Raw genomic sequence first — 25,717 nt, 5'->3', positions numbered from 1 at the left:
GGATGGGATATTGGTTGACATCAGACAGAGCTGCGTCAGTCAAAACGGAGCATTTAATTTATCAATAACTGGCTGATGGAAAAATAACAATGCATATAATCGGTAAAAGCCTAATTTCGCTCCGATAATCAGCCAAACGTTTTTACAACATAGAAGAGGGCATTTGGTGCATTATTTTGCGTCACACATGATGGACTGATTATTTCAATTAGCAGGTTGGTGGAATGCTAGTTAAAAAAAAGGAAAAAAACAAGTTGCACTAATTCTTGTTAATTTGTATATTTTACCACTGTGTGATACTGTTCCATAATGAAAAAGACGTGGAAATTACTTTGTTCAAATTCAAGTGAAATCAGTATTATCAATATTTTCTATCATAAATATCAGTGGACTAGACGATCTTTAAATCAATAAACTGCAGTGCCTGAAGCGTACAATGGGCTCGATAGCAAATCAGGGCTAGGCCTAAAAACATAATATGCATTTCCTGCATCACTGACTGAATACATGTAGGTTCCCATCGCTATGGCTGCTGTGGGATTAATAGCTGAGTTCACCAGGTTTACTGATCTATTGCCTCAGCTGAAAATCTGCATCTTTCATTGTGAATGCTCAGAAAATACACCGCTAAAAGGGAGCCGCTTCTTACGTCCAATTTAAATCCAAAACTCTGAAAATAGCCAGGTTAGCTGTGCAGCATGAGATAACATAGTGATCTAGCTGGTTTAAATTAGATCCACCTTCATGAAACTGAAAACCCTAAGCTTAGTCTTGCTTTGTAGCGCACCACGCAGGTTTGCATGATGGTGTGAATCTAGCTTTGGCTTTCGTTCTTTTTCCTGTGCGATACACAAGTGTCAGAAGTTGACACACTTTGATCACACACTTGTTCATCCGTCTGTCCCTCCCCTCTTGACTTCTCCCCCTGCTTTTCCCTCTTGGTAGCCCTTTATGTTTTAAGTTGTAATTACTCATTTTATCAAGCTCTGGAGACAGGGCAGTGTCATGTTAGGGGAAGTCATGCATGCAGCACTGTGTGTGTGTGTGTGTGTGTGTTCATGTGTTAAGCCGTATGGGAAGCCTGTTACTTCAGTTTTGCTCAGTTAAGCAGGTTCAAAGTGAATTGAGTTGCACACCAAAACTACTGAAAGTTCAACTGGAAGCCTGCATTTGAAGCTGAATCCCTCTTTATCTTACTGAAAACCTGGCTGCACTCACTGCATATTCAAACACAGGATATAAATCTGACAATAGCTGGGCTGCAGAGTGTTTTCAGAATCAGACTTTAAGGTTTGGCTGGCGCTCTGTTTTGGGTCAAGGATCTGAGCAGAGTAGGCCAATCTAAAAGAGGACAGAAATACTTATTGGAGGAGGATGAGGTCATTGTTACAGAGATGATAGAGTATACTGGTGTTTTTTGAGGGATTGTACTTAAACAAATAGACAGACAGTACAGCACAGTTGAGAAACACTCAGGTTTATTTCAGCAGAGCCAATCCCGGGTCTCATTCTACCCCATAAAACTACCTCTTAAAATATTTTTTCCTGAGTCTGAGTTTGGCTGCACGGTGAACCTTGGCCAGACAAATTGAGGAAGCAAGGTGAAGCTAGATGGATATGGCATGCATGCAATGTAATAAAGTGAAATTAAAGATTAATAGAGACATTATGCCCTTTTGTTTGATAGGAGAAGCCTTATACACCCACAGGTTGTTAAGTCTCTGCTTTAGCCAGTGTCCTGTGCCTGAGAGAAGGTATTGTTGTACCCAGACTGTTGGTGTTTGTGTGTATGTTTGCACTAGTAACTCTATGGTTTGTCAGGTTGCAGCATGTACTGTCTCTTTAGCTCACTGTAAAGCCCTGAGGGCCCACCAGGTATCCAGTTCTGGAAAAGGCTGTGTGCTTCTGTTTGAGGTTGCATCCACACTTACAGGTTTAATTTTAAAACATAGGAAAATAATCTCCATCCAGACGTGTGTTTTAACAGTTTCAGAAATATTTCCTATGAGTACTAACATGTATAAAGCTCAAATCATGTGACAGTTCACATAGAATGGGCCTGTGGGTGCCGGTGTCAACATTTAGCAAGGGGTTGGTTGCTTAGTTGCAGAAAATACTACAGAGGAAGAAGAGCAATAGGGAAAGTAACACCACAGCTTTCGTTAATAGCATAACGGCTGCTAAAATGGACAACAAGGTAAGCAACGCCTGGAGTGAATGTTGAATACCCGCTGGCAGTTGAGGCTGATGTCTTTGTTTTCTTTTGGAAAACAGTCACGCGACAGAGTGTGACAAACTCAGGAGCAGCGTGCATTGTCAATCAGAAGGCTAACATGGGTGTCTGCGTTAGTTTTCAAAAGTTTCAGTTTCTGCATGTCCGGACAAAAACACAACCTTGGATTTTTTTCAACTTACATGTAATCAGAAGGATATTAAAAATCTTGACTCTTCTCCTCATGTTTCCCGTCTCTCTCTCTCAACTGTTCTCTGTAATAAGGACTAAAAAGGCCAAAAAAAATAGTGTTTTTATTTAGGGCCCCTAAAACTGAGGAGTTATGTGGATGCAAGGTGTAAAAGTAGCAGAAGTTATGCATTTTAAAATGAAAATGGATGTGATCTGGAGTACTGTCAATAGAAAGGTGTACCATATTTTGCATGACACACTGAGCTACACACCACATTTCATCTGTTTATTGAAGTACTATTGATAGTACAGCAGCATTAACTGAAAGAGAGTAAAGATATATTCCTGATGAAGCTCTGATGATAAAAAGAAAATCAGATGAGGAAAAAAAAAAAGCACCACTGACAAGCTGGACTTTGGGGAAGGGCTGTTTAAAGCAAAGTCCGATGCTGTTGTCATCTTTACCAGCTTAAGTAGGGATGGTTATACTTGTGAATGCATGAGTCATTTAGTTTTTCTAGTTTGATTCAAACATACTCTCATTAAGTCCTTATAATCCTAGCTGCCGCACCTGCATTCTAACTTTGTTTTTCGACATCTTTTACGCAGCAGAAGTTCTTAACCAACAGTTCCTTGCTTTAAAACAGATTCGCCCACAAAACGACCAACAAAAATGTTTCAATATCCACTTCCAAACTCGGTTACAACCTCCAACTAAAAATATAGATGTTTTATGTGGCCATAACAATAAAAGTCACACATAATTTTACCCACTTACAAGCTTCAATTTCATCTCAGGGAATGTTGCTTTTCCATTAACAGAGGTTAATGCCATTTAATGTTAGTGGCTTCTACACATTTTTGAGGCTTTTTGTAGTTTCGTGTTGCGTTTTTTTTTTTTTTTTAAGGGAAGGTTTGTTGGCAGAAACGGGAGCCTTCGTTTGAGATGGACAGGAAATGCCTTTGCACTAATCTGCTGTGACCAAAACTGTATTTATATTGCTGACATAAAGCTGTGTGTACAAAAACAGATGCTGAGACACACAGCAGCTGCACAGGTAATTCTGGATCGTCACAGGGGTGTAGATTTTGACTTCAGTTGTCATATTAAGTTGGAGTCTGCTGTCTCTGTCTTTGTTGTTGTAATTGGAAAAAATATTATACTCATCTACTGTACCTGGGCTGGGTGATCAAACAGTAACAATATGTACCACCAATTGAACCCTTAATTAATATCAATCCGAAACTGTTTGTTTGACTTTTCAACAGTGTCGTTTAGATGCATGGATGTAAACTGAAATGAAAGCACAAAATGAAAAGTTCGGTTTCATTTACAAACTCGAACATTCTCCTTCTCTAGCTTGTAAACACCCTTGATAATGGAGCCAGTTTGCCCTCTGCGCCGTTAAAATCGTTACCTTTGTGCCTTGATAAACAGGGTAAAATGGTTAAATTCAATGTCAAGTGGTTAAAATCAAATAAAACTTCATGAAAATAGATCATCTACAATTATCTACATGGACTGAAATATTTTACAGTGACAAACGTTTCATCTTTGGAGTAGCCCTAAATCTAATATGTCGTCTCATAATCTGACGTGCACTGCCACTCTTATCCTGATGGAGTCTTCACTCGGCCTCCATGATGTGGTTTTACTGCTGTGGTTTGTCTGTCTGTCAACCCTCAGAGACTCATAGAGGAAGACGTAGAGATTATATCAGTTTCCTCTAAACACTACTGCTCTGACTGACTGCTCCGTTGCCCTGCATTGTTAGCCTGCCCTTTCCTTGTTAATAGTCCGTGCAGGGAATGACCACAGACAACAGTGCTGCTGCCAGCCTCGCACTTCCTCTGCTTCCTCTCCCTCCCCCTCCTTTGACTTTCTTTCTTTTTTTTTTTCTTCCCTACTCGTCTGTCACCACGCTCGGGTCGCCCAGGCCTCAGCAGCAGAGTTGAACTTGGGCTGGGCCGCCTGCCTGCTCCCATTTGGGCCACAAATCAGGCTGAAGCCAGCACACGTTCAGATCCAGGCGTACACACAAACAGTAGGCCGGAGCTCTGCCCACACGTGACGGCGTGCTGCTCTCAGGCCCTGCCACATGCCACTACTCACAGGCTTGGCAGTGGCACCGTTACTTTGTTTCGGTTCATTTGATGGATAACCAGATAGCGCGATCGAGACAAGCTGGACCTTGTATTCGCTCGTGGTAGCTGTAGCAGCCATTAATTTCAAAGGCTATTGCTGGTTGTAGGTTAAAGCCGGTGTCGACTGTAGGCATTATCTAGGTCCGTGAGAGCTGTACATACCAAGTGTGTCTGTGTCACAAGGGGATGTGCCAGGAGAAAAGACAGAAGCGGGGACAGGCCTGAGCAGCATGTCTGTAAAGCCTGAGCTCTAATTATCAACCCGTAGAGCTGCAGGGATCGAGGGAGAAGAAGGAGAAAGAGCGAGGGAGGCAAGTGTAACTAAAAAAAGCATAATCACACCCCACAGTGCAAGCTGCTGCTACTACACTGATTTAGAACTAGTGGAATTTCACTAACAGGCTATCTCTCTCAACTAGCTTTAGGTGTGTTAGTGCGCTTTGCTTGATGTTCCGTCTTAGAGTTCGTCACATCTTGTCATATGTTTGCTGTCAGCTGAGCAGAATAAGAACCAGCTGACCTGCCTTTCACCACACAAGATATTTAGCCATCTGACAGGCCTGGTGACGGTGTGTAATTGGCTGTGTAAATTTGAATTGTTTGCCTTGGAAATGGAAAATAAAGCTTTTCACTATGCATCTGGACTAATATCTAAAATAGCAGCAATGTTCACAACCAAGCTGTTGACAGCCTCAACACGTCCTGTTTGCTTTTGCTACTTAGCAAATCACCTACTTTGGCTGCTAGATGACCTTGTGGCAACAGCTTGCACAGTAAATAATAAATTGCTGTGTAATCTTTAATATATTCCTTATAGAAGCAGTGTTTCCCCTGGGTTGAAATGGCTGTGAGGTGGTGGGGTGTAGGCAAGGGCCAAAGAAAATCAAGATGCAAAATGGGGCATTCTGGCACAATTTGGAGCACATTTTGTTGTATTTGTAGCCATTTCCAAAAACTAAATTAAATAAAATTTTCATGTTTCTTTTCTAAAAATTAGTGACAGGGAGAAAATATGACAAATATAAACCCACTTGTCCTTGCGATCAAAACATGTCAACTAGTCCAGTCTATTTTATTCTGGTCAGATTTCCACAAGCCATTCCAAAATGCCACATCAGTTCTTATTACAAATTTGAAAAAGATGACAAAGGACTTGAATCTGGAATCAAGTGGTGACTTTTACTTTTTTCTAAAAACAACTACATGTTAGGTACCAAATTCCCACTTCATTTTTATTTAGAATAAAAAGGTTATGTCATGACTTTCATTTTACTTAAAAATGTGAAAGAAAACTTCAACTCTGGGTTAACAACTGGTTTTCTGAAGGAGTTAGTTCTGTTTTCAAAACTGTTACCTTTGTGAACACAGAACTAGAATTTGAAGACAGAATTTGTTTTGCCATTGAATGATATAATTTCAGGCACTCTATAAGTCATTTTATCAAAAGAAACTAGGAACTTTATATTCCGTTGAAATCCTTTGTCTCGTTAGTGAGAACGGGTTTTGTCGTGCCTAAATGTTTTAACGGGAGCCATTTTTGAAGTCAATGTCAATTCGTATCGCTGCGGACAACAAAACAGTAAGCAAACTCAGTAAAGGAAGCAAGATCGATGCCTACACTGCGTTGCTCACTTTATTTTGATGACATGCGATACTTAATTTGACATATGTCTGTGAAAAACGAAACGATGGAGTGCTGCAGCTTCTTGTCCGCCATGCTTTTTAACGCTAGGAACGTTCGCCAATCGGAACAACCGACATTTGAAACACGATCTCGCGGGATATCATACGAGAACTGAGTGTTACCGACCAATGGGGATGTGCCTTGCTGTCTTCAGCAACGGCGAGAAAAGGCTGCCATTCTGGCTTGTTGATTTCAGCGGCGAATATACCGGACTTATGTGTCAATGCTTTCTAATATTTAGCATTACTTTTTTTTTTTTGGCACGGACCAGTGAGGCGGCAATGTCGGCAAAATTGTAATGAGGCGGTGGCCTATACCAGCGAGGCGGCCCGCCTCATCGGTCATATAGGAGGGGAAACACTGATAAGTATGTATAGCAAATTTCAACTGTGAAAAAAATTAACTGTGGTATTACTGAAAGATAACGATTTTTGCAAATGTGCAGGTAAAGATCTCTAATGGAACATTCAGTAGTCGTGCAAGACCATGTTATCTAAGATAAAATAGACCTTTTGTGGAGCTTCTGGTTGAGGACCCTTTTTATTCAGAGATTGATAAGATAGTGACAGAGAGGCTTGGCTGGGTGGCGGTTGTGCTTCATATAAGTGGATTCTGTTGTCATTTAGATGCAGCTAAATGATACACCCACTGTGCCCTCAGGTGTCCGGGATCGTGCTCATTTTCAGTCACAAACGGACGTAAATATTCATGAACTGATGGCTCAGTATGTTGGAGGGTAAAGCACAGACTTTCTGCACACAGCCAGTGAGGCTGTCTGTGTCGTGTCACTGGGTTTATTGCCTGTGGATTTTCAAAACAAAACAAAAAAAAAATGCTTTTGCTGTGAAATGATATGACACCATTAGCCTGTTCTGGCTTCTTTGTTTGCATTATGTCACTATGATAAATCAGATATCTGCAAGCTTCTCGTCTGGAAGGATGCACTCTGGAACTTATTTCCTCTTGTGTGTATTTTTGTGTTATCAGGACCTCATTTCATAAGCAATAGGGATACTAGCATGCACTGTAAGCAGTGTTACAAACCCTTTCTGTGTGAGAATTGAAATGAAGAAACGCCCTGTTCTAGCTGGGACAGTTGCAGATTTTCTGCCCATACTGGCATTCAGAAGTTGAGCAAATGGAACACATGGCTTTTATTTACAGATGGAAGTGTTTGTACATACAGAGTTGCGGCAGCTTTTGCTTTCCCTCTTCCATTCCTGCAAATATACTCATGAAAACATTTACTCTTCTCCACTCCTGCTGGTCCAAACTGCCATGGAGCTGCCGCTATCCACTTATTGACCTTCAGAGGGGTCTGAACATCAGCGGCATGTTAAGTGATAATGTGACGGGGCTGTTAGTCATGTTCCCTCGACAACAACGCACACACACGTTCAGACACACACACACACACACACACACACACACACACACACACACACACACACACACACACACACCATTGTCCCTCCACAGGCAGTGCCACTAACCTCTGCTTGAACAGCCAACCTGCTGAGTGAAAGCAGTGTATATCGAACTGCTGTGACATGCAGCTGTTACTGTGTGTATGTGCTGGTTATTAGAGAGCCGGTGTGATCAGCCAGGCCCTCTCTTAGCTCCAGATCAATAGTGTTGCCCCCGGGAGGCTCAGTGAGAGCCCAGAGAAAATGAGAACCTTGATCCAGTCCTTCATGGCATTGCATTACCGAAACACCACTGACGAGCTCTCTGGTGATTAACAAGCACCACAAAAGATGTAACCATAGTTGGAAGTAGCGCTCTTCTTGGAAATCCGGTAGTCAAAGTAGGCCGACGTTGTACATTTTAAGACCTGATCCTGTTTTGAAATTCTGTAGATACAAGATGGTAAATTTGTTCAGCTCCTAGCTTCTTTACAGGTTTAGTTCAGAATAATGTCATATGGCAGTGAGGCCTGCTACAAGAATTAAATAGTGGGAAAATAATGTGCCAGGAAGGTTACAGCTTTGATGCTGACGGTGTCACTGTCCTTTAGTGTGTGTGTGCTGTGTACCAAAGAGAAGAAGACGGCGGCTCAGCCTAATGGTATGCCACATCTCTCCCCGCTCAGCTCAACACACTGACCCACTTTGGCTCCCTGACTTTGTCGCATCTGCGGCATGCTTTTTAAATGCATCAAGCCCTGCTGCTCCGAGGGGAAAAAAAAGAAAGCATGTGTCTGTGTAGTGCATTCATTATCCAGACAGTGACAAAAAGGAGCTACTGCAAGTTTTATCATACAGCACAGCAGGGCAGTAAAAGAGAGAGATTCTTTTCTGACTCCGTTTCAAATGACTGTGCAGCGAGAAGGACAGGACTCTTTCCTGTAAGCGGTTCATAATAAAATGGTCTGTGATTCTTGCTGTGAGTATGAGGGAGAAGGACATTTGTGGCACTCTGTGACACAGTAGGAGCAAGATCATAAGTGTGGCTTGCAGGGCTGTTAGGTGTCAAAGACCAGGCCTGCAGTGCTGCAGGCAGGGACTGGCAGAGTTGTCACAACTGCTCTGTTCATGCTGAATGCTACACAAGTCTCACATGTGTGATCCTTTATTCATAGCCTCGCAGCTTGTGACCTTTTCCTGATCACACAATTCTGTGTGTCTCAGGACACACAAATGTGGTTCATCGCGCGCACACACACACACACACACACCACACTTTGGTGCTTCATGTTAGGATAGAGATGATGTCGTGAGTAAACATTAGAAAAGTAAATCAGATCAACACTTGGAGCAGCCTAGTGTGTGGTTTCTTTGAGTGCCAAGTTGTTCTCTTCCACTGTATAGGCCATCTGCAGTGCGGCTTTGTGGCTTCCACAGATTAATAAAACATAAAAATGTCATTATACATTTTACCTTGTTCCAAGGGGAAGACAGCTGCTGTCATCGATGTTGGTCAAGAGAAGGGTAATGGGAAACTTTAAGATGAATCTTGACCTGTGTTGACCCATAAAGTCATTTTAAACTCCTTTTGCACAGACTCGGTATTCCAGAAGTTAGTTGCTGTTGATTAAATTGTTGTATTGCTTCTGAAACATTACCGACCTAAATATTCAAAAAGTTGATTAATTTTCTGCAAACTGAGTTTTTTGTTCCCTGTCCTGACTCTGTCATATATGTAGGATTTATTATGTCCTCAACTAATTGAAAGAGACTTCCAGTTGGAAGACAGATATTTCTGCTGTAAAATGAGATTGAGGTGAGGAGGGAAAGGACAGGAGATGAGCAGTGTAAGGAGGACAAAGGACATGCCAAATGAAAGTGGTGGAGACCTGTTTTCAGGGCCACTGGAGACAGGAATGTAAGGGGTGAGTGCAGGAGGTGGAATGTGTTGTCACATGCACAAATATGCCGGCATGTGAATGATGACACAAAAACCCTCGCTAATACACATTGTGACGCTAACTCACAAGGCCCGTTAGGCAGGCAGCACCTTTTGTGTTTGAACTCCAGCATGTGAATGTCAAAAAGCAGTCTGGAAACATCAATAGAAGGAGGGAGAGGCAGCCGATTCAGAGAAGTCTGATTCAACAGCACCTGCTATGCAGTATAATGAGTCACATTTAGCTTAACAGCGACACATCCTCTTCTACAAGCTCCAACATGAGTCGTTCCACTTTCTGTCACTCTTCCCCTTTTATGCTTTGCTGCCTCTAATCCCTGTCATGTCGTCTTGATATCTTATTCCCAGCTTACCCAAACACACACCTATTCCTTATCACTACGCGCATGCTGTTCTGTCAGCTGAACATAACAGTCCCTGGACTTCAACCTCAGTAAGTGAAGCATGAGGACTTACGTCACCAAACACACAAACAAGCACATTCCAGCTAAGCTTGCTGTCAAATGTGTATACATGACGTTAGGAGCAGAGCACTGGCTGGTTAGAAGTGGATTGGGGATGCAGTGCTTTAAAAGCGACTCCCTGTGTTTTCGAAATTACATCGCTGGAGGTGTGGGCGTCGTAAAAAGCTGTGAAGCTCCGTGTAAACTGGTCCAGGGTAATTGGGATCAAGACTGACAAGCAGCTCAAACAGAGAACAAACTGACAGACAGCAGACAAGCAGAAACCTGCTGTTACCGGGGGCTGTTTACACTGCGCGGGGTATAGACGAATCAACAATTGACAGTGACACAGACACTATAGACGTGAGCTTAGCCTCTGTTACGGTTGTGTACACAGGGATGCTATTTCTGTTTTCATACCACAAAAGGACAGTCAAAAGGAATGGAAGAAGTGAAACTCAAGGGCAATGTTTTCCTGCTCAGATGTGATTTTTTTTGTTTACTGCTCGTAGTGGAAATCTTAATCTGCTGTTTGCTGTGCTGGTGAGCCTTGTACCCATATCCAGCATGATGATAACCTGGAGAGGATGAGGAGCTGGTAGCCACTACCTGATGGCTGAAGGCCGGCCACTGTCAGTCAGCATGCAGCATTTGTCTGCAGCTCAGCTGAAGAGTTTAACACTGGCCTTGATCCCTTAGAGTAGTGAGACACCTACTGGTTAGAAGGAGTCATGTAATGTCCTGGAAGAAGTCTGGAAACAGAGAAGCTCAGATTTTCACATGATGCAAGACTGCAGACCGTCTGCTGTATATCGGGATCATACAGTGAAAAATCTTGACTCTTCAAGCCAGTGTTTACAATAAAGAAGTTAATACATAAAAATGAGCTAAACTCGTATTCTAAATATATTAGAAATGAAGATTTCATGTGTACTCTTCATACTTAAGATTAAAGCACAAACCTTAGTTAATTGATGTGAAGGTTTGCGTCCTTTGTAGCTAGTAATCTCAGTAAACTTTGTACAGAACTGTATTGAGCTTTACAGCTTGAAAGATGCAGGTTTGAAATTTAACTTTGCATCAGCTCAACCAACTACGACAGTAAAATGCTATTTTTTACAGCCATTACATTTATAGGTTGCAATGATAGAATGTTTACTCGCACAAATACATTTTCCTGATTATACTTCAGATAATTAGTTTAAATAACCTTTTCAGTGCAGGTCTTTAACTTGTAACACTACTTCTACAGTCTTGTACTTTTGCTACAGTAAAGGATGTGAAAATTTTCTGCGCCTCTACAAAGTGTGGATTCGTCATGTCATGGTCAGAGCCTGATCTCCTTATTAGAAGAAGTATGAGACGTAATCTACATATAAGGGAATTAATCTGTTGTTGCTGTATTTTTTTATTCAGGTTAACAATAAGGACAAGTGCATTTATATTACTAATCACACAATATATAAACATCATTTCTACAACGGGAGGCAAGATTTATTTCTGTGTATATTCCTGTATTTTACTGCATGCTGGCCAGGCTCTTAAAACTGATGGCCAAGGAAAAGTTTCCATTAGAACGCTGCTATTAGATCTTGTCCCGTCAGCTTGTCATTGCAGTGGCTGTGGCTTTTCTATGCGCTTACACAAATCAGATCAGCTGTTAGATTATTATTATTTTTTGGCTGTCGTTACTTATGGCTGCGTGGGTTTTCCTCATGGTCAGAACAATCCCGCTGCCTTCCTTTCCATCTCTCCCTCATCTCTCTCTTTTGCCTTTCACACAGACAGCAGGAGCCAGCCGCAGAGAAAGACAGGACTCGATAGACAGAGAGAGGAACACAGAGCAAAAGGCTGACTTGACTTCCAGCACTATGCGCATCTGACACACATCTGGTAAGTACGGCCTTGTCTGAGCAAGGACCTGTTGTTTCTGGAAGAGCGAGCCTATCTGCACAGGTGTGTCTGCGGGTTCTATGCTAATCATTTTTATTAACCACCCGAGGTCATGATGACATAACGGGCACACTGGCAAATATTATGCGTTTTGTTAAATCTACAAACACACACATGAAGCCCAACACATTATGTAATTGAGTGTTGTACAAACTCGGCGGCTTTCGGTGTTTTTGTTGGCTCAGAATGGGCCTCTACGGCAGGTAACTACACATTGCAGGAAACATGTTCAGCCCTCCTGCAGTTCGGGCAGTGAGTTTGTATTAACTTATCTGGCAGAACTCTGTGCACTTTCCTGTTGTGTCTGACCATTTGATAAGCAAAAGTGCCTATTGTGCTTGACTAAATGGAATCTAAATGAACAAAGTTGCATTTTAATTTGTGGCTTTGGACCCCTCTTTTGAGGTCTCCAAACATTCCTGAAAAACTGCAGGAAAAGCCCATGCTTTAGTAGTAGCTAGCATGAATTACATAAGATTTTAGTTTGTTCTGTTTTTAGATAAAAAGACCAAAATCAGGTACATGGGATTTTTAAAAACTGTTTTCATGCTTATGTTCACAATAAACACACTGTTGACTCAATCTGTGCAAAGCAACTACAGGCAAAGCTCCCACAAGATATTTAACGTAATGCGTGGCAGTGGCAAGACATGCATGGGTGTTAGTCCAGGAAATAAGGTAATTACAGATGTAAGATTTTCTAAACAACAGGCTCCTACTTGTAAGCACAGCCTAGCTATTGCGTCCTGTACAATTATGCGCTGCTGTCAGACAGTTCAGGGGAAGTTGACATGATGTACTGGTGTTGGCTCTCGGCTCTGGCAGAATGCAACTGTGGAAGGCAGCTAATGGTTCTTAAAGCACAAGCCATTTAAGCTCAAGCCAGCCGAAAAGACGGGCAGGCACGCACGCCCACACACATACAGACCCGCATTGTCAAGTACACAAGGGATGCCTCTGCTGGCCTTCAGTATTTCTAAGCAGCTCCTTGTTTTTCATTACTGTCTCTCGGCACGCTTTTGCCAAAGAACAGAGGTGTTTTCAGCGCTGAGCAGAGGAGGATATTTAGAATATCGTCTTAATAAAATACCACGCAAAGTTGAAATTTCGGTGTATCTCTACAAAGACTGGACGCTGAGCCTTCAGTTTAATGTTCATAATTCACATCATTAAATGCTTTTATTCTGTTTCCATCTGTTCATGTAGTCACACGGTATGCTGTTTCAGACTGGGACTTTCAATGTGTGGTTTTCTACTAATTGATGTAAAGAAAATATGTAAACTGCTCTTTTAAAGTAGGCAGTAAAATACAACTTGTGCAACAATCAGCAAGTGATGCTCCTGCTGAAAGTGCTTATCGATTGTCTGATTCACAGGATTAAAGAATTTATCAAGACAACACACTTCAGATTAAGGTCTGAAGAAGAAGAACAAACCACTAACCAACCGAATGAACTTTATTTACCGATAACAGCAGCCTGTAATGGCCAAAGTACCCTGGAGAACCTTAAGACATGCTACATAAAAGGTGTTGCTCTTCTGTTGACAAAAGAAAAAGTAGATCTTGACTGCATTCAGGACTTGACCCTGCTGTGAGTGGCAGTAGGTCAGGTAAGCTGTTTACTGTTGTGGATCTAACAAACCCCTTTCACATAAGATCTTTTCCTAATGCTCAGCCTAAGCTCCTTCTGTCCTCTCTTTTGTGTTGTCAGGACCGACTGAAGGCGTACGTCCACATGCCATGCACAGGAAGCATAGCTGAACCTGTCAACACTTGCACTTACACCTCAAGTTCAACCGTAGCTAATTTTCTGAGGTTATTTTTAGCGTCGTATTTCAGTTAGTAACCTGAAATGATTAAATGCAGAAGAATATGCAGATCTTTTATCCAGTAGGTGGAGCTGCTGCTTCAGACTCTGTGATCACTCAGGGATACAGGTAATATTGGCTTGGACGTGGTGCAAAATGTACTCACTGTTGTACATGTTCCGTATGTATTCAGAGGGCCAGGCCGGCTTTGCTACAGCTGAGGATGATGAATGATCTCCTGAGCTAAAGCTAGATGGTGTGCAAATGATGGACCTCCCTAATGGCCAATCAAGCATCACCACCAACGCTGCAACGATCTCTGAGGTGAGGCCACACCCACTCATCAGACCAGCCTTTTAGAATCCACCCTGTGCACGCATCTTTCAGCGCTGAAAGCTTTAGTGTGTGATTATGAGGCGACAGGATGTTGTTACCTGTTTTCCTCTGACAGCTGAAATTTAACACAGTGTTTGGTAGCAGTGCTGTCACAGCACTTAGGTTGTTTACCCCTCTCAAAACCTGTCATGCCTCACCTCTCTCCTTCACTCTGTAACCTTGTTCTAAACAGCAAAGCCATCAGCTCTAACTGTGTGTGTTTGTCTTCCAGAAGAGCAGCAGCTCAGAATCTCTCAGTGATAAGGGATCTTCGGAGCTGAAGAAGAGTTTTGATGCTGTTGTGTTCGATGTGCTGAAGGTCACTCCAGAAGAATATGCAGTAAGCAAAGTTCATGTGTTTGTCAGCCACTCTGTCTCTTCCTGTTTGGTTAACCTGTACAGTTGAGTGATTAAAAATGAAATGTTCAGTAAGCACACATGTGATGTGCTGACTTGAGACAGGAGGAGATGGAATGATAGAGGAAGAAATGGGGTCAGAGACTGGAGCAGTAATAATTGATGATGTTTGGCAGTGCCAGGCAGGCGCTGGTCCAGTTCCCCCAGCTGCCTCTGCACAAACTTTCCAATGGCGTTCTGAAAAAACCCCTGATCAGCATCACACTCCTGTTCTAATAGCTGTAGGCTAATGCTCAGGATTTCCCCGTGATGTTTCAAAGAATAGCATGCTCCAAATGTCTGTCATTTTATCAAAATGCTTTGATGTTGGTTAGTTGTTCTGCCACATTCGACCACAAGAGGGCACTCTCTGTCTTATTTTGCCCTGAAGCCACTCTCTCCCTGGTATGTCAGTGCATTTAGAGGTGCTGTCACTAATAAACCAACATGTCTTGTGAAGAATGAGTTGTACACTGTCACAAAGCAGTGCTTTAATTGTTGAGTTTTAATCTCACTGACCTCCTATTTGACAGCTTACTCACTGTGATGCAATGTTGTTTGTATGTTTCTATCTGAAGAGAACAAATCTAACAACTGTTGTTTGGTCTCCTTCAGGGCCAGATTACGCTCATGGACGCTCCTGTGTTCAAAGCCATCCAGCCAGAGGTGAGTTGTTGTTCCATCTGTGGAGCAGTGAGTGGCTTCAGCAATGTTGAATATGGTCCAAATGCCTGAGACCACATCAAAAATGTCTTAAATGTTCATGTAAATCAGGAAATAATCAGACAATTTAGTAAAATTAACAAACATTTCTCATACTAGAAGTTACGACATGTGAAATCAGAAATATTTTGGATTTTTCACTATTTCTACATCAACAATCGATTTATTCATATTTGTGTTGTTGCTCATGTTAACGCCTTTTGTACAAAAGCTCAAATGACACTTGAGTGTCTTTGATGTACTCAGCAGAGGCTTGTTCAAGGAAATCCACTTGTAGCAGGTGTTCACCCATTCTATGTATGGCTTTGCTTCAGTTTTCCAGCAGAGCAGTGCTGAAGTGGGAAACATGATAAGTAAAAGTGTCAGAAGGGTACTTATTTTAAGAAAAGAGCGGCTTGCTGAGCATCATGTCGTGGCTACACTGAACGTTTCTAAGGATGCGGCGGATGGCACTCTAAATCACTTTGAGGAAACTGGGATCAGCGGGTTAGGGAGACCAAAAGTGACCACACCATCAGAAAATCAATGTATGAAGCTTTGTTCATGGAGACGTAGAAAAGCTGCTTCATCACAGATACACAGAGACTCCAATCAGTATCAGTCCTGTCAAAAGAAGGCTGCCTCGTGGTGATCTCAGGGGACGGGTTGCTATCACTGCATTACGTGTCAGGAAAGGAAAGAAGGCCAGATGCTTGGGGTTGGGTCAGACAAACCAGTGTTTCACGGTGGATGATGAGGGAAAAAGTCCTAGAGGAGTGAATATAAAAAAAACAGGTGGAAAGAGAACAGTACACAGTAAATCAAATCATGGTGGTATTCTGGATACGTGCACTGACTCGTCTACATCTTGGCCAAAAAGAAATGCCACTTTATTCTTTAGATGCATGCTATAGAGACATGTTTGTGTCTTTTATGTAGAGAGAATCATAGTGCAACAACGAAAACTTAGAAAGCCAAACAGTCCTGATGTCACTAGAAAATCTTTGGAAAACTGTTATATCGTGCTGGGATAAAAGGGATTGCACAAACTTGAGTTCCATGTCAACTGTAATCAAAGATCCCACGCAGTCACATACCACAGTCATGCAGAAAATGATTATTTGCATCACAACTTTTCTTTCACACCTGGTCTGTGCGAGCCGCCGTAATTTCCTGCTTTTTCTCTGTTTGGCTCTTTGCTGACAGCAGGCGTGGATAGCCTGTGTTTAAGGTCGGCCGCTGTGGCCTTATAAAAGCAGCATACTGACCACAGCCCAGAGCGGTGTGGTACAGTCTGACTCCTACTATTGCATATTTGCAACACTCACTTCCCTCAGCTAACAGCACACACACTCCTCTGGTATTATCAGACCCATATTTTGATTTTATTAAGTAACACTGTCATAGTGTCCTTTTTGAGTCTTGTTAATAGTTTGTTGTGTCTGAGGAAACGGAAAACACCAGAGACTTACAGTTCCCAAGTATCTTTCGTCAGGCCTTGTTTGTCTTTGTTTTGTTTGTCACAAGCGGAAAGACTTGAAAGTGGGATTGAAGAATGATACAGGGGAAAGTGAGCAAGAGGGGGCATCTGGAAAGGAGCTTGATTCAGGGGGGGGTCTGAGGAGTTGATGGAGGCTGCAGTCTGTGGGGAGAGAGGGAGTCGAGTGTACAGTATTCAGAGTGACCCAGCAGGAATCCTGAGTGGACTAGCAAGGCTTTTTTTTCTGCTCTCACTGTGCTTTTGTCTCATGCCGAAAAAAGGTACACGACTGTGACTGAGCTGCACTCAACTAGAGTTTCCACCGCTGTCGGTCTTCCCTCGCCCTCCTCGCAGACACATGATGGAAAAGCAGGCGTGTGTGTGTGTGTGTGTGTGTGCGCTGTTCACTCCATTCACTGCTGAATAGGAAAAGTATTAAATAACTTGCTCGATTCCTTGAGTTGTGCAAATAGTGTTTTTACTGACTTACAGCCATTTGGCCTTTTAACCGTTTGGTTGCTGCCATCATACAGTGATCAACACATGTGGACGCTAGAGAGAGCTTCCTATAAATGGGGAACAGTTATGGATGTAATTAATGTAAAAAAGGCATATTAATATAGAGAACAACATTTTTGTGTTTTACTATATCATTCTCAAAGATGAAGAGTGAAAGAGATGGTGTTAGTTCCATGAGTGATATGTGGTAATTCTCGTTTCTCTGCCAAGGCAGGAGCCGGGCCATGTGGTTGTTGCTTGTGTCTGTCTGTCAGCAAATTATGCAAAAACGCCTGACCAAATTCGTGAAACTTGTTGGAAAGGTGGAAGGCATAATCAAAGGAAGAAGCCAATAAATTATGGTGAGGAACTCGATGATTTTCTTCTTCAGACACCGCGTTGGCCTTGACGGAGAACTGTGCCCTTCTGGTTTGATTCAGCTCGACATAATATCCTAATACAGATTCTTGATGTGCCAGTTGATCTTCAGATGGTTTCAAGGTGATAGTTTCACTTTTGCATTAAAGAAACTATAAACAGATTAAGTCCTCCACCAGATTTTTCCTATATTTTTACTGCATACCTCTATATGCATTGTCTTCACAGCTGATTACTGCAGACAAATCAAGCTTGTCCTGTTGGTCTCATTAGTGCAAAAAGCAGCAGTCTTTCAAGTCTGAGCTGCTGTATTCTGCTGTTCTCCAACACGCAGTCTTTTCATAATAATGAACTAGACATAACTGAAATAACCTATAAATTAGCTATGACCTGGCCTGTTAGTGTCTGTGTTTAGATTTTTATTTTCCTTTCACCATAACACATCATAACTGCGTTAATAGAATAATGTGAGAGCTTCTGTGAGACTGAGAGCCAAACGTTTTTTCTTCTACATGTGTATAGACACTTAACACAATATTCTGGCATGGGTCTGAAAAAACCCTCAGAGAAGATACAGCAGCTAGTTAACTCAAGTGTTCCAATGCTGAGATGCAACAGATGTATGGAGAAGAGCCTGAAAATCCAGCAAACCGTCTGGATGAGGAAGAAAAGATAACGGTCTGTCACAATAGGCAATAAACGATTACATGGGAACCGTGGACAGACACACCAAAAACAGAGTGAGGAGATGTAGAAGTCTGGCCAGCCCTTCTGGGCACGAAGCAGAGTCCACGCCCACTATCTGTTGTTCCTCCCAGACATGCTGCTACGTATAATGTGGGAAAATTTATGGGTAATAACTGGGAAGGCCGTTTCTCTTTGATATTGAAAAAAGCGTCAGTAGAGCCAGGTTTAAAAGATCAGGCTGAACACATGTCACTCCTGACACAGCAGAGCAAACGGAATCTCAACACATCTGCTTTTTTATGATACTATAAGTGACGGCTATAAGCCTTTTTTTTGGGGGGGGGGGCAATGCATGTTGTAATTTACTTCTCCGCTTAATGACCCTCGTAAGCGCAATACTCATTGTTCTTGTGTGGAAAGGAGTAAATAAAGAAATGGCCTGAGAGCCAGCGAGCAAAGCATTGTCAGAGTCTCGTGCTCTGTTTGGAGTGGGTAATAATTGATGGGAACACCAGAAGGCATTTTTGATGGTAAAATAATCTATACTGCAGAGCCAGGCTGATGTTTAATCTACAGCCCCCAAATGAATCTCTGTTATGTTCCTTGGCTGTTGGTTTCCAAAGTGAAATGCCATTAAAATGACAAGACTGGATCATAGCGAGGGGGAGAGGAATGAATGCGAGGACTTGTAGCAATCAGTTTCTCACATCTCAAGTTTATGAAGCAGTGATTGCTAATGGGTCGTGAGCATTGGCTGGTTCTGTTTATCAGGGAGCGACTATGGATGCATATCTGCTCAGTGTAGCATGAATGATCAGTTACAACAGAAACGGAAAAATAAATGAGCAAAGTAAAGGGAGGGACAAGCACAAAGAATTGTGATGAAATGTAAGAGCGTGGAGACTTTTCCTCCATTCTCTTGCCCTTTTCTGTCCCAGTAGGCTTTTCTAATTCATATCAGAAATGCAGCTGAAGATCTACATCTGGATGTTTATGAAACAGAGGCTGAGCGAGAAAGACTGATTGAGTGACGCAGAGGGGCTTTGGGGGGAGAGAGGGTAGCCTTTGTTTTTAACATACAGTCATTCAAGAGCTAAGTAAGTAATTTAGTGGCTTTGGCTAGCCGAGTTTCTTTTCAGCCTGAAGGGGACAGGATATCGGGGTTGCATTTTACGTACCCGCTGAGAAGTATGTCAGATCTCACATGTCTCAGCACCCAGAGTAGAAATCCTCTGAACAGACTGACGGTCTCATGTGAGTCGAAGAGATGGCTTGTTAGTTGGAGCAGGTAACGTTTCACATTCTGAGGCCTGTCTCGTCTGCTTTCCAGCATTGACTGTGCAATTAAAAAAACATTTGCTCAATATCATCCTTGTGTCCATACCAGTCAAAAGTGTAACTGAGATACTAACCCAAGTAGTGTCTGGGAGTTTTTTTTCCTCTTTGCTCCTGTTACATTTTACTATACAGTGGGCTCCTTTTTTCCTGCAGTATAAAGTCCTGCACCTTCAGAGAAACAGCACATCATAGCTAGAAGTATAGATGGAAAATATATTTGTGCGAGTACAAGGTCATCAATCAGAACAGAAAATCACAATAAAAAAAATATGAAACAAAACCTAGAATCAACATTTACAACATTTGCCACAGTTTAGAATACTGAAAAAATCGTGATTCTACATCATGCTATGTTATAGTTAGTTATTATGGAACTACTTAGATTTTTAATTTGTTTTCTTACTTGTTTCCTATCTGCTTTTGTAAACACACCCTGCAGTTCCAACCCGGTCAGCCGAAACGTCCCAGAATTTTTGTTGGTCATTATTTCCTTCACAGTTGTGCCAACAATGCAAATGTTTACTCTTTCTCCTTCAAATCAGGTTAAAGTAAAGAGGTTATTTTGGGGGATTTAAAAAATTATATTTTTTGAGTAAAATTCACAAAATCAAAGTTAGATCTGGAAGGTTTTTTTTTTTTGCAACAGAATGTTACATAACAGGTGAGCAGTTCAAGGATTATCAGAAAGTTTAAAATCCGATGATTCTATTTTTTACAGTTTCTGGCTCTAAGCGGTGGAGTTTTGGCTGCTTTTTTAAATAACGTGTTTATCGAACAAGCTGTGGGTTTCAGAGGGTTAAATGTGATGCATACAGTTCTATGTAGATCCACAGAGTCTGCACATGTTGTTTTCTAATGGAGGGATTTGACAGTAATTGCTTCACAACAAACGCAGGAGGGAACCCCTCCTACACCACAGCTTGTCAGCGTGACAGTCTGGATGCATTCATCACGATGAAAGGTGGAGAAACAAAGCTTTGCAGCAGAAATGGAAAACAACAGTTCCATCATCAACAAGGATTTAGTCCACCAACATTATAGTATATTTTTATTATCTTTAATATATTCTTTATGAATTAAAATGACAGTTATGATTATTGTAGCATCTTTAGCAAATGCACTGTAAATCTTTTTATAGCAACATGCTTAATCTCGCTATACTGTACTGTCTTAAGAAATAAGACATAAACATAAAGTACATGTACTAACATACAAAAGTACAGCTATTTCCTGGAAAACTAATTCTTTCCATGGTGTGCAGAGCAAGGTGAAGGAGGCTGCAGCTGGCTCCCACCTCCCTGCCAAGTCTATACTTTAGAACAGTCTGACTCCGACACAGTGTATTTATAGGTCTTCTTTTCATTTTTCCTTTCCTGTCCTTCCTTTCCCTGTCCTTTCACTCTCCTCCTTTCCACACTGCATGCTATTTCGAAAAAGAGCGAAAAAGTCACATTTTTTCAAAGCCAGAAACTGTACAAACAGAAACAGTCTGATTTTTAACTTTCTAATGCCTCTAGAATGGTGTGATGTGACATTCTGACTTTCCTTTCATTCACGCTGTGTTCTGTTTTTCTCTGTTTACCTAGAACAGAATCAAAATGGCAATCTGTAAATAGTGACACCACATGTTTGCATCACCTGCCATGTCGGTGTTCCTCTGTCTCCCTGCATCCTCGAGTACTAACAGCAAAGAGACGAAATTGTGCATGTTTTTCCATCGCAGTCCTTCCTGTCATCCCGAGTAAATCTTATCGCCACAATCTCCTCCTCTTTCTGCGCATGCTTGATGTCTCACTTTCCTGCCCTTCTCATCTTCCTTCTTTTTTCCATCCTGTTCCTCATCTTTATCAGCCCTTCCTGTCTTGGCCCGTGCCTCTAACGTTAAATTTCATTGGGAATTCCCGACAGCATTATTTCCATTTACAGTGCAGACCAAAACAAAAGGAATAGCTGTGGCATCTCACATGAGCTTCATCGCAATTATGCGGTTCTGCTACAGCGGGTATTTTATTCTGCTTGTACTTCGGCTTATATAATACTTCTTACAGTGTACAATGTACAGCACGTCTATGCTTGGAGTTGTGTAAAGTTATGTGGTTAATGACCGTATGAACATCTAATCTGTGTCTTTGTTTGAATGCTTAAGAACACACTTTACTCAATTAGTTGATATTTATTGGTTATTGTAACTTGTCGGTCACTTAAATGTTCGTCCAGAGGTGACATCACTTTTCTTTGACAGCCTCATGTTAATATTCATACCCAGCAGTGTAATGCGCGCAGCTTCTCTCAGCCCTGAGGACTGTGCTTTAATGAAAATGCTGCTCAACCAGACCAGCATGTGGAAATGACAGGCGTCTGTGTTTGGCTGTGCAGGCTTTTTTCTTTCTTCTTTTTTTTTAACTGTGCTTTTTTACTGCAGTATGTTAAAACCTTTACCCCTTACCAGAGCTGCCTCGTCAAAGCCTTCCTCCAAAGACTCAACTGTTTGTGAAAGTTTTATTCAGAAGTTGCCTGCAGTTTGTAATGGCTGAGTGTTAGAAGAAGCTATAAAGGCACACAAAAAAAATAAAGGAAATAAAGCCCTAATAGTTTCTGGAGAGGCTGTGGATCAGTTTCCCTGCTGCTTAAATGCGTGAGACATTGTTGGCTGTGAGCTTAGGAAGACTTGAAGCTCAGCTGGATGGACAGATGGATGGATAGTTTAGATTAGAAGACGGTCCAGGTGGTCCAATGTTGAAGGTTCAGTTTAGCTTGTTGAAATGTGGTCTTGGTGTCTGTGTCAGTGTAACGCCTACTGGGTGGCCGAAACAGCGAGAAACAAACGTTCCCACCAACTATAGAATGCTTTGTTTTAGGAATCATCAACCAAAAAGAGACAAGAATGATTGACACGAAGGGAAGCGGTTTTTGAAAAGGACAGATGTTAAATAAATAATTAGCTCTCCTTGGTGAGACAGGCTTTCTACCTTCAGGTTTAATGCTATAGCTGTGACAGCACACCGTAGACACACAGGAGGCTACTCACAGACCAGCAAACCTTGTAAGGAAGATGCTGCTGGGTCCCCCACAGTGTTTTATTTCACAGCATTAATGCTGTCCATTCATCTTCACGCACTTTTCTTCGTGTTCGTTTCCGTGTCTCCTAACCCTGACTCAGGCAACATAGACACCAGGGCATCACCTCGCCCACGGCATGAATGTCTGCTTTTAACATCTGTATTTGATATGTTGCCTCTTTGCCCTTGCTGGCCACCTCTGACAACCCAGACACGTCGAACAAGCGCAACTTCGCTTCTCAAGCAGACATCCCGATGAAGTCCGGCGCAGGGAGCTGTGAGCAGTTGGTTGTTGCTTCAGACGGTCGAAACTGCCTCACGAGGAGGTTGTTGTGTGGGAGAGCCCGCAGCCTGATTCAGCTGTTCGTATTGTCAGCCGGGCTGGCAGGGATTACGAGGAGAGCTTGCCACAACGTTTTTCCTACTGTTATGTCAGTGTCCCTGGCCGCTGGACAGCCTGCGGGGCCAAAGAGGGCCTGGTTCCCCTCGCAGTGTCTGTGTGGTCTCCTGTTTTTACCTCATCTCTGAGGACAGGCAGCTAAAGCCAAACTGAGTCCAGCCTGGTACTTCAGAGCAAAATGACTGTTGGTGCGTAGCTGGAATTTTCTGTGTTCAAGTTCCAAAATCACCACTCTTCCTTTTAACTGAGTTACTGAAATCGTTATCAGTACTGCTGCTTCCACAGCTGCTGCTGCTTGCTTTGGAAGATTGAAGCATCAGTAGAAGTGCAGCGACTGATTTATTAGCTTTAACAGAAAGTCAACAAACAGCATTTCAATAACCCGGTATTTTACAAAGTTTTTATGAAGTTAGGAAACAGTTATTTACAGCTTGTCATGTGTAAGCTTGTTGCAGCTTTTCTCTGCTGTGTGTGACTGTATGTTGAACTGCTTTTACTTTTGGACCTTTGGCAAGATGTCTGAAAGATGTCACTTTGGTATTTGTTTTACTTTATGTAATAAATGTTTTTTATATTTAACATTTTATGCATTTACCAAAGAATACCCTGGAATTTCATGGTTTACATTCAGTGCATTTCTTTCAGAAAAATGCATTGTGCACCCTTAATTTGACCTTTTTAAAAAAGCATCACTTTGTGCTTTTTGTCTTCTTGTCTTTCAATGTGACGTAACTACTTTTTACATTGCATAATCACAAACTGCACGTTGCTACAATGTGCAGCTGGCTGAAATGAGAATAGGATCACCACTGTGCTCAAGACTGCATTAATTCTAGTTTAAAAGTCGAATTCTTTTTATATTGTTCTTTAAAAAGGGTTGAGAATTCTTGAAGCTTTTTTTGTTTCACATAACTCTAGTTGAGCAACAATCATTCCACAGCTTAGAGATCAATTTTCATTGGAATAGTTTTCAGTCAATGATGATTGCTCAAGCTCCGTCCTGAGGAAGAACGTGCTCCTGAATAACTTGTCCTGTTTGTTTTTTCATTCTTTCATTAATCAATCTGTGCCTTTGCCGGATCTTTGTCTTCAGCATCTGCTTTTCTCTCCTTTCATATCCTGCCTTTACTTCCTCTCCACTTCTCACTGAGTGACCTCTGACTGGGCTGTTAAATACATTGAGTAAAATGCTGCGTGTACAGAAATGCTCTGCCGCTCTGCAAGTAATCTTAATTTACATGATTTGTTTGTGTGTTTTCAGGAAGCTCTCAAGTTGTGGCTGGAACAAGAAGGAGAAGCACAGCTCTGCCCCGAATGTTGTGCCTTTACCCGCAGGTTCAACCAGGTGAGACACATTGACCGTTTGTGCTACACGTCGCTCAGTACAATTTCAAGTCTCACCCAAAAGCAAAGAGAGAAAACAGTCCCTGTAGTTTATAGATTTATGAGCCTTGGCCGTTGAGGTATGGAGAGATTACAGCTCTTCTTTCCATCGTGTCCTCCGCTCCGTCTCCAAGTATCAAATCATCACCCCAGCTCTCCCAGACGTGGTTGTTTTGAAGCTGTGCTTGTCATGGCAGCTCTTAATAATCCCCATGTCTCCATCCCGCCAGTCAAACAGTTATATATATCCTAAATGGTCCCCAGGTGAAGCAGGTCTGAGGGAAAGCAGCTTTTCTTTTGGTCCTTGTTTTCTGGCATTTGTGAACTTATTAATGTGCACATGTAGGAGTGTGTTTGGCACGGTCCCCTTCCTCCGTACTCTGTGACATCATCAACAGGAAGTTGTGGTAATGATTCAAGGGGTAGCCATGCCCTTTAATCCACTCCCAGTGTTTTTGCCAAGCTCCTTTAAGACCCACTTTACTGCCCTCCAGTATAAATATGAGATGATCTAATAAGAATGCGTTGCTGTGGAAACTTCTCCATGTATACCAGATCTCAAACGGTTGTTTCAAGATGTTAGCTGCACACATTCAGCAACTGGGAGCCAAGGAAAATGAGCTTTTTGGATAATGGGACTTGGACAGGGAGGGCAGAGAGTCCCAGAAAGCCCCTTCGCATGAGCTGAAGCCATATTCTTCTTCCTCAGTCCCGGTTTGTTGGCGCTAAGTTTTGGAAGCCAATGAGGCTGAAAGGAATTGGCTAGGCTATTTAACACATTATGATGATGATGCACAGTAATTGTCTTATTAGGTTTTCTGCAGTGACAAATCAGCAGCTTGAAGTGTTTTTATTCAGGAATCAAAGAATCAAAGGCTTAATAAAGAATTCACGGCTGTAACTGAAGGAGAATGCATTATATTCTCAACATGTCTGTTAGCTCTTTAGATTTTCTCTACTAGTGAACAGGGATTAGCACATCAAGAATCAGATCCCACTGTCAGTCAGCTGTCGTCTCCATCACAGGCCTGATCTCAATCTCCATCCCTTCTCTTCCTCCCCTCAGGCCATTAAATTGGTTAATCTACAGCTATAAGCTTTTGGATAGATCTGTCTGCTTCCGCTTATTTATGATTATTGAAACGCCGGGACCTCGTAGCTCCATCTGGAGGCCTTGATGCTCTCATAAACACGGCCCCAAAAACATCGTTTTTGCT

General features: G+C 42.1%; 2 protein-coding genes across 2 annotated transcripts in view; one reads left to right on the top strand and one right to left on the bottom strand.

The window, feature by feature from the left end:
* LOC110952305 (importin-13-like) overlaps positions 1-25,717 on the bottom strand; it is a 435,553-nt gene that overhangs the window by 171,821 nt on the left and 238,015 nt on the right. The gene's annotated exons all lie outside the window — the stretch shown is intronic.
* The window catches only part of ralgps2 (Ral GEF with PH domain and SH3 binding motif 2), a 77,014-nt gene that overhangs the window by 9,390 nt on the left and 41,907 nt on the right, over positions 1-25,717 (top strand). Inside the window, 7 exon segments of the mRNA XM_051947233.1 lie at positions 11,827-11,935; positions 13,372-13,811; positions 13,998-14,128; positions 14,412-14,519; positions 15,191-15,242; positions 24,381-24,434; positions 24,437-24,462. Of these exon segments, the coding sequence (XP_051803193.1) occupies positions 14,069-14,128; positions 14,412-14,519; positions 15,191-15,242; positions 24,381-24,434; positions 24,437-24,462 (300 nt within the window). The 5' untranslated portion in view covers positions 11,827-11,935; positions 13,372-13,811; positions 13,998-14,068.

The sequence above is a fragment of the Acanthochromis polyacanthus genome, chromosome 4 (genome assembly GCF_021347895.1).
Source record: "Acanthochromis polyacanthus isolate Apoly-LR-REF ecotype Palm Island chromosome 4, KAUST_Apoly_ChrSc, whole genome shotgun sequence".
NCBI classification, from domain to species: domain Eukaryota; kingdom Metazoa; phylum Chordata; class Actinopteri; family Pomacentridae; genus Acanthochromis; species Acanthochromis polyacanthus.
This window is presented reverse-complemented; position numbering and strand designations above follow the sequence as displayed.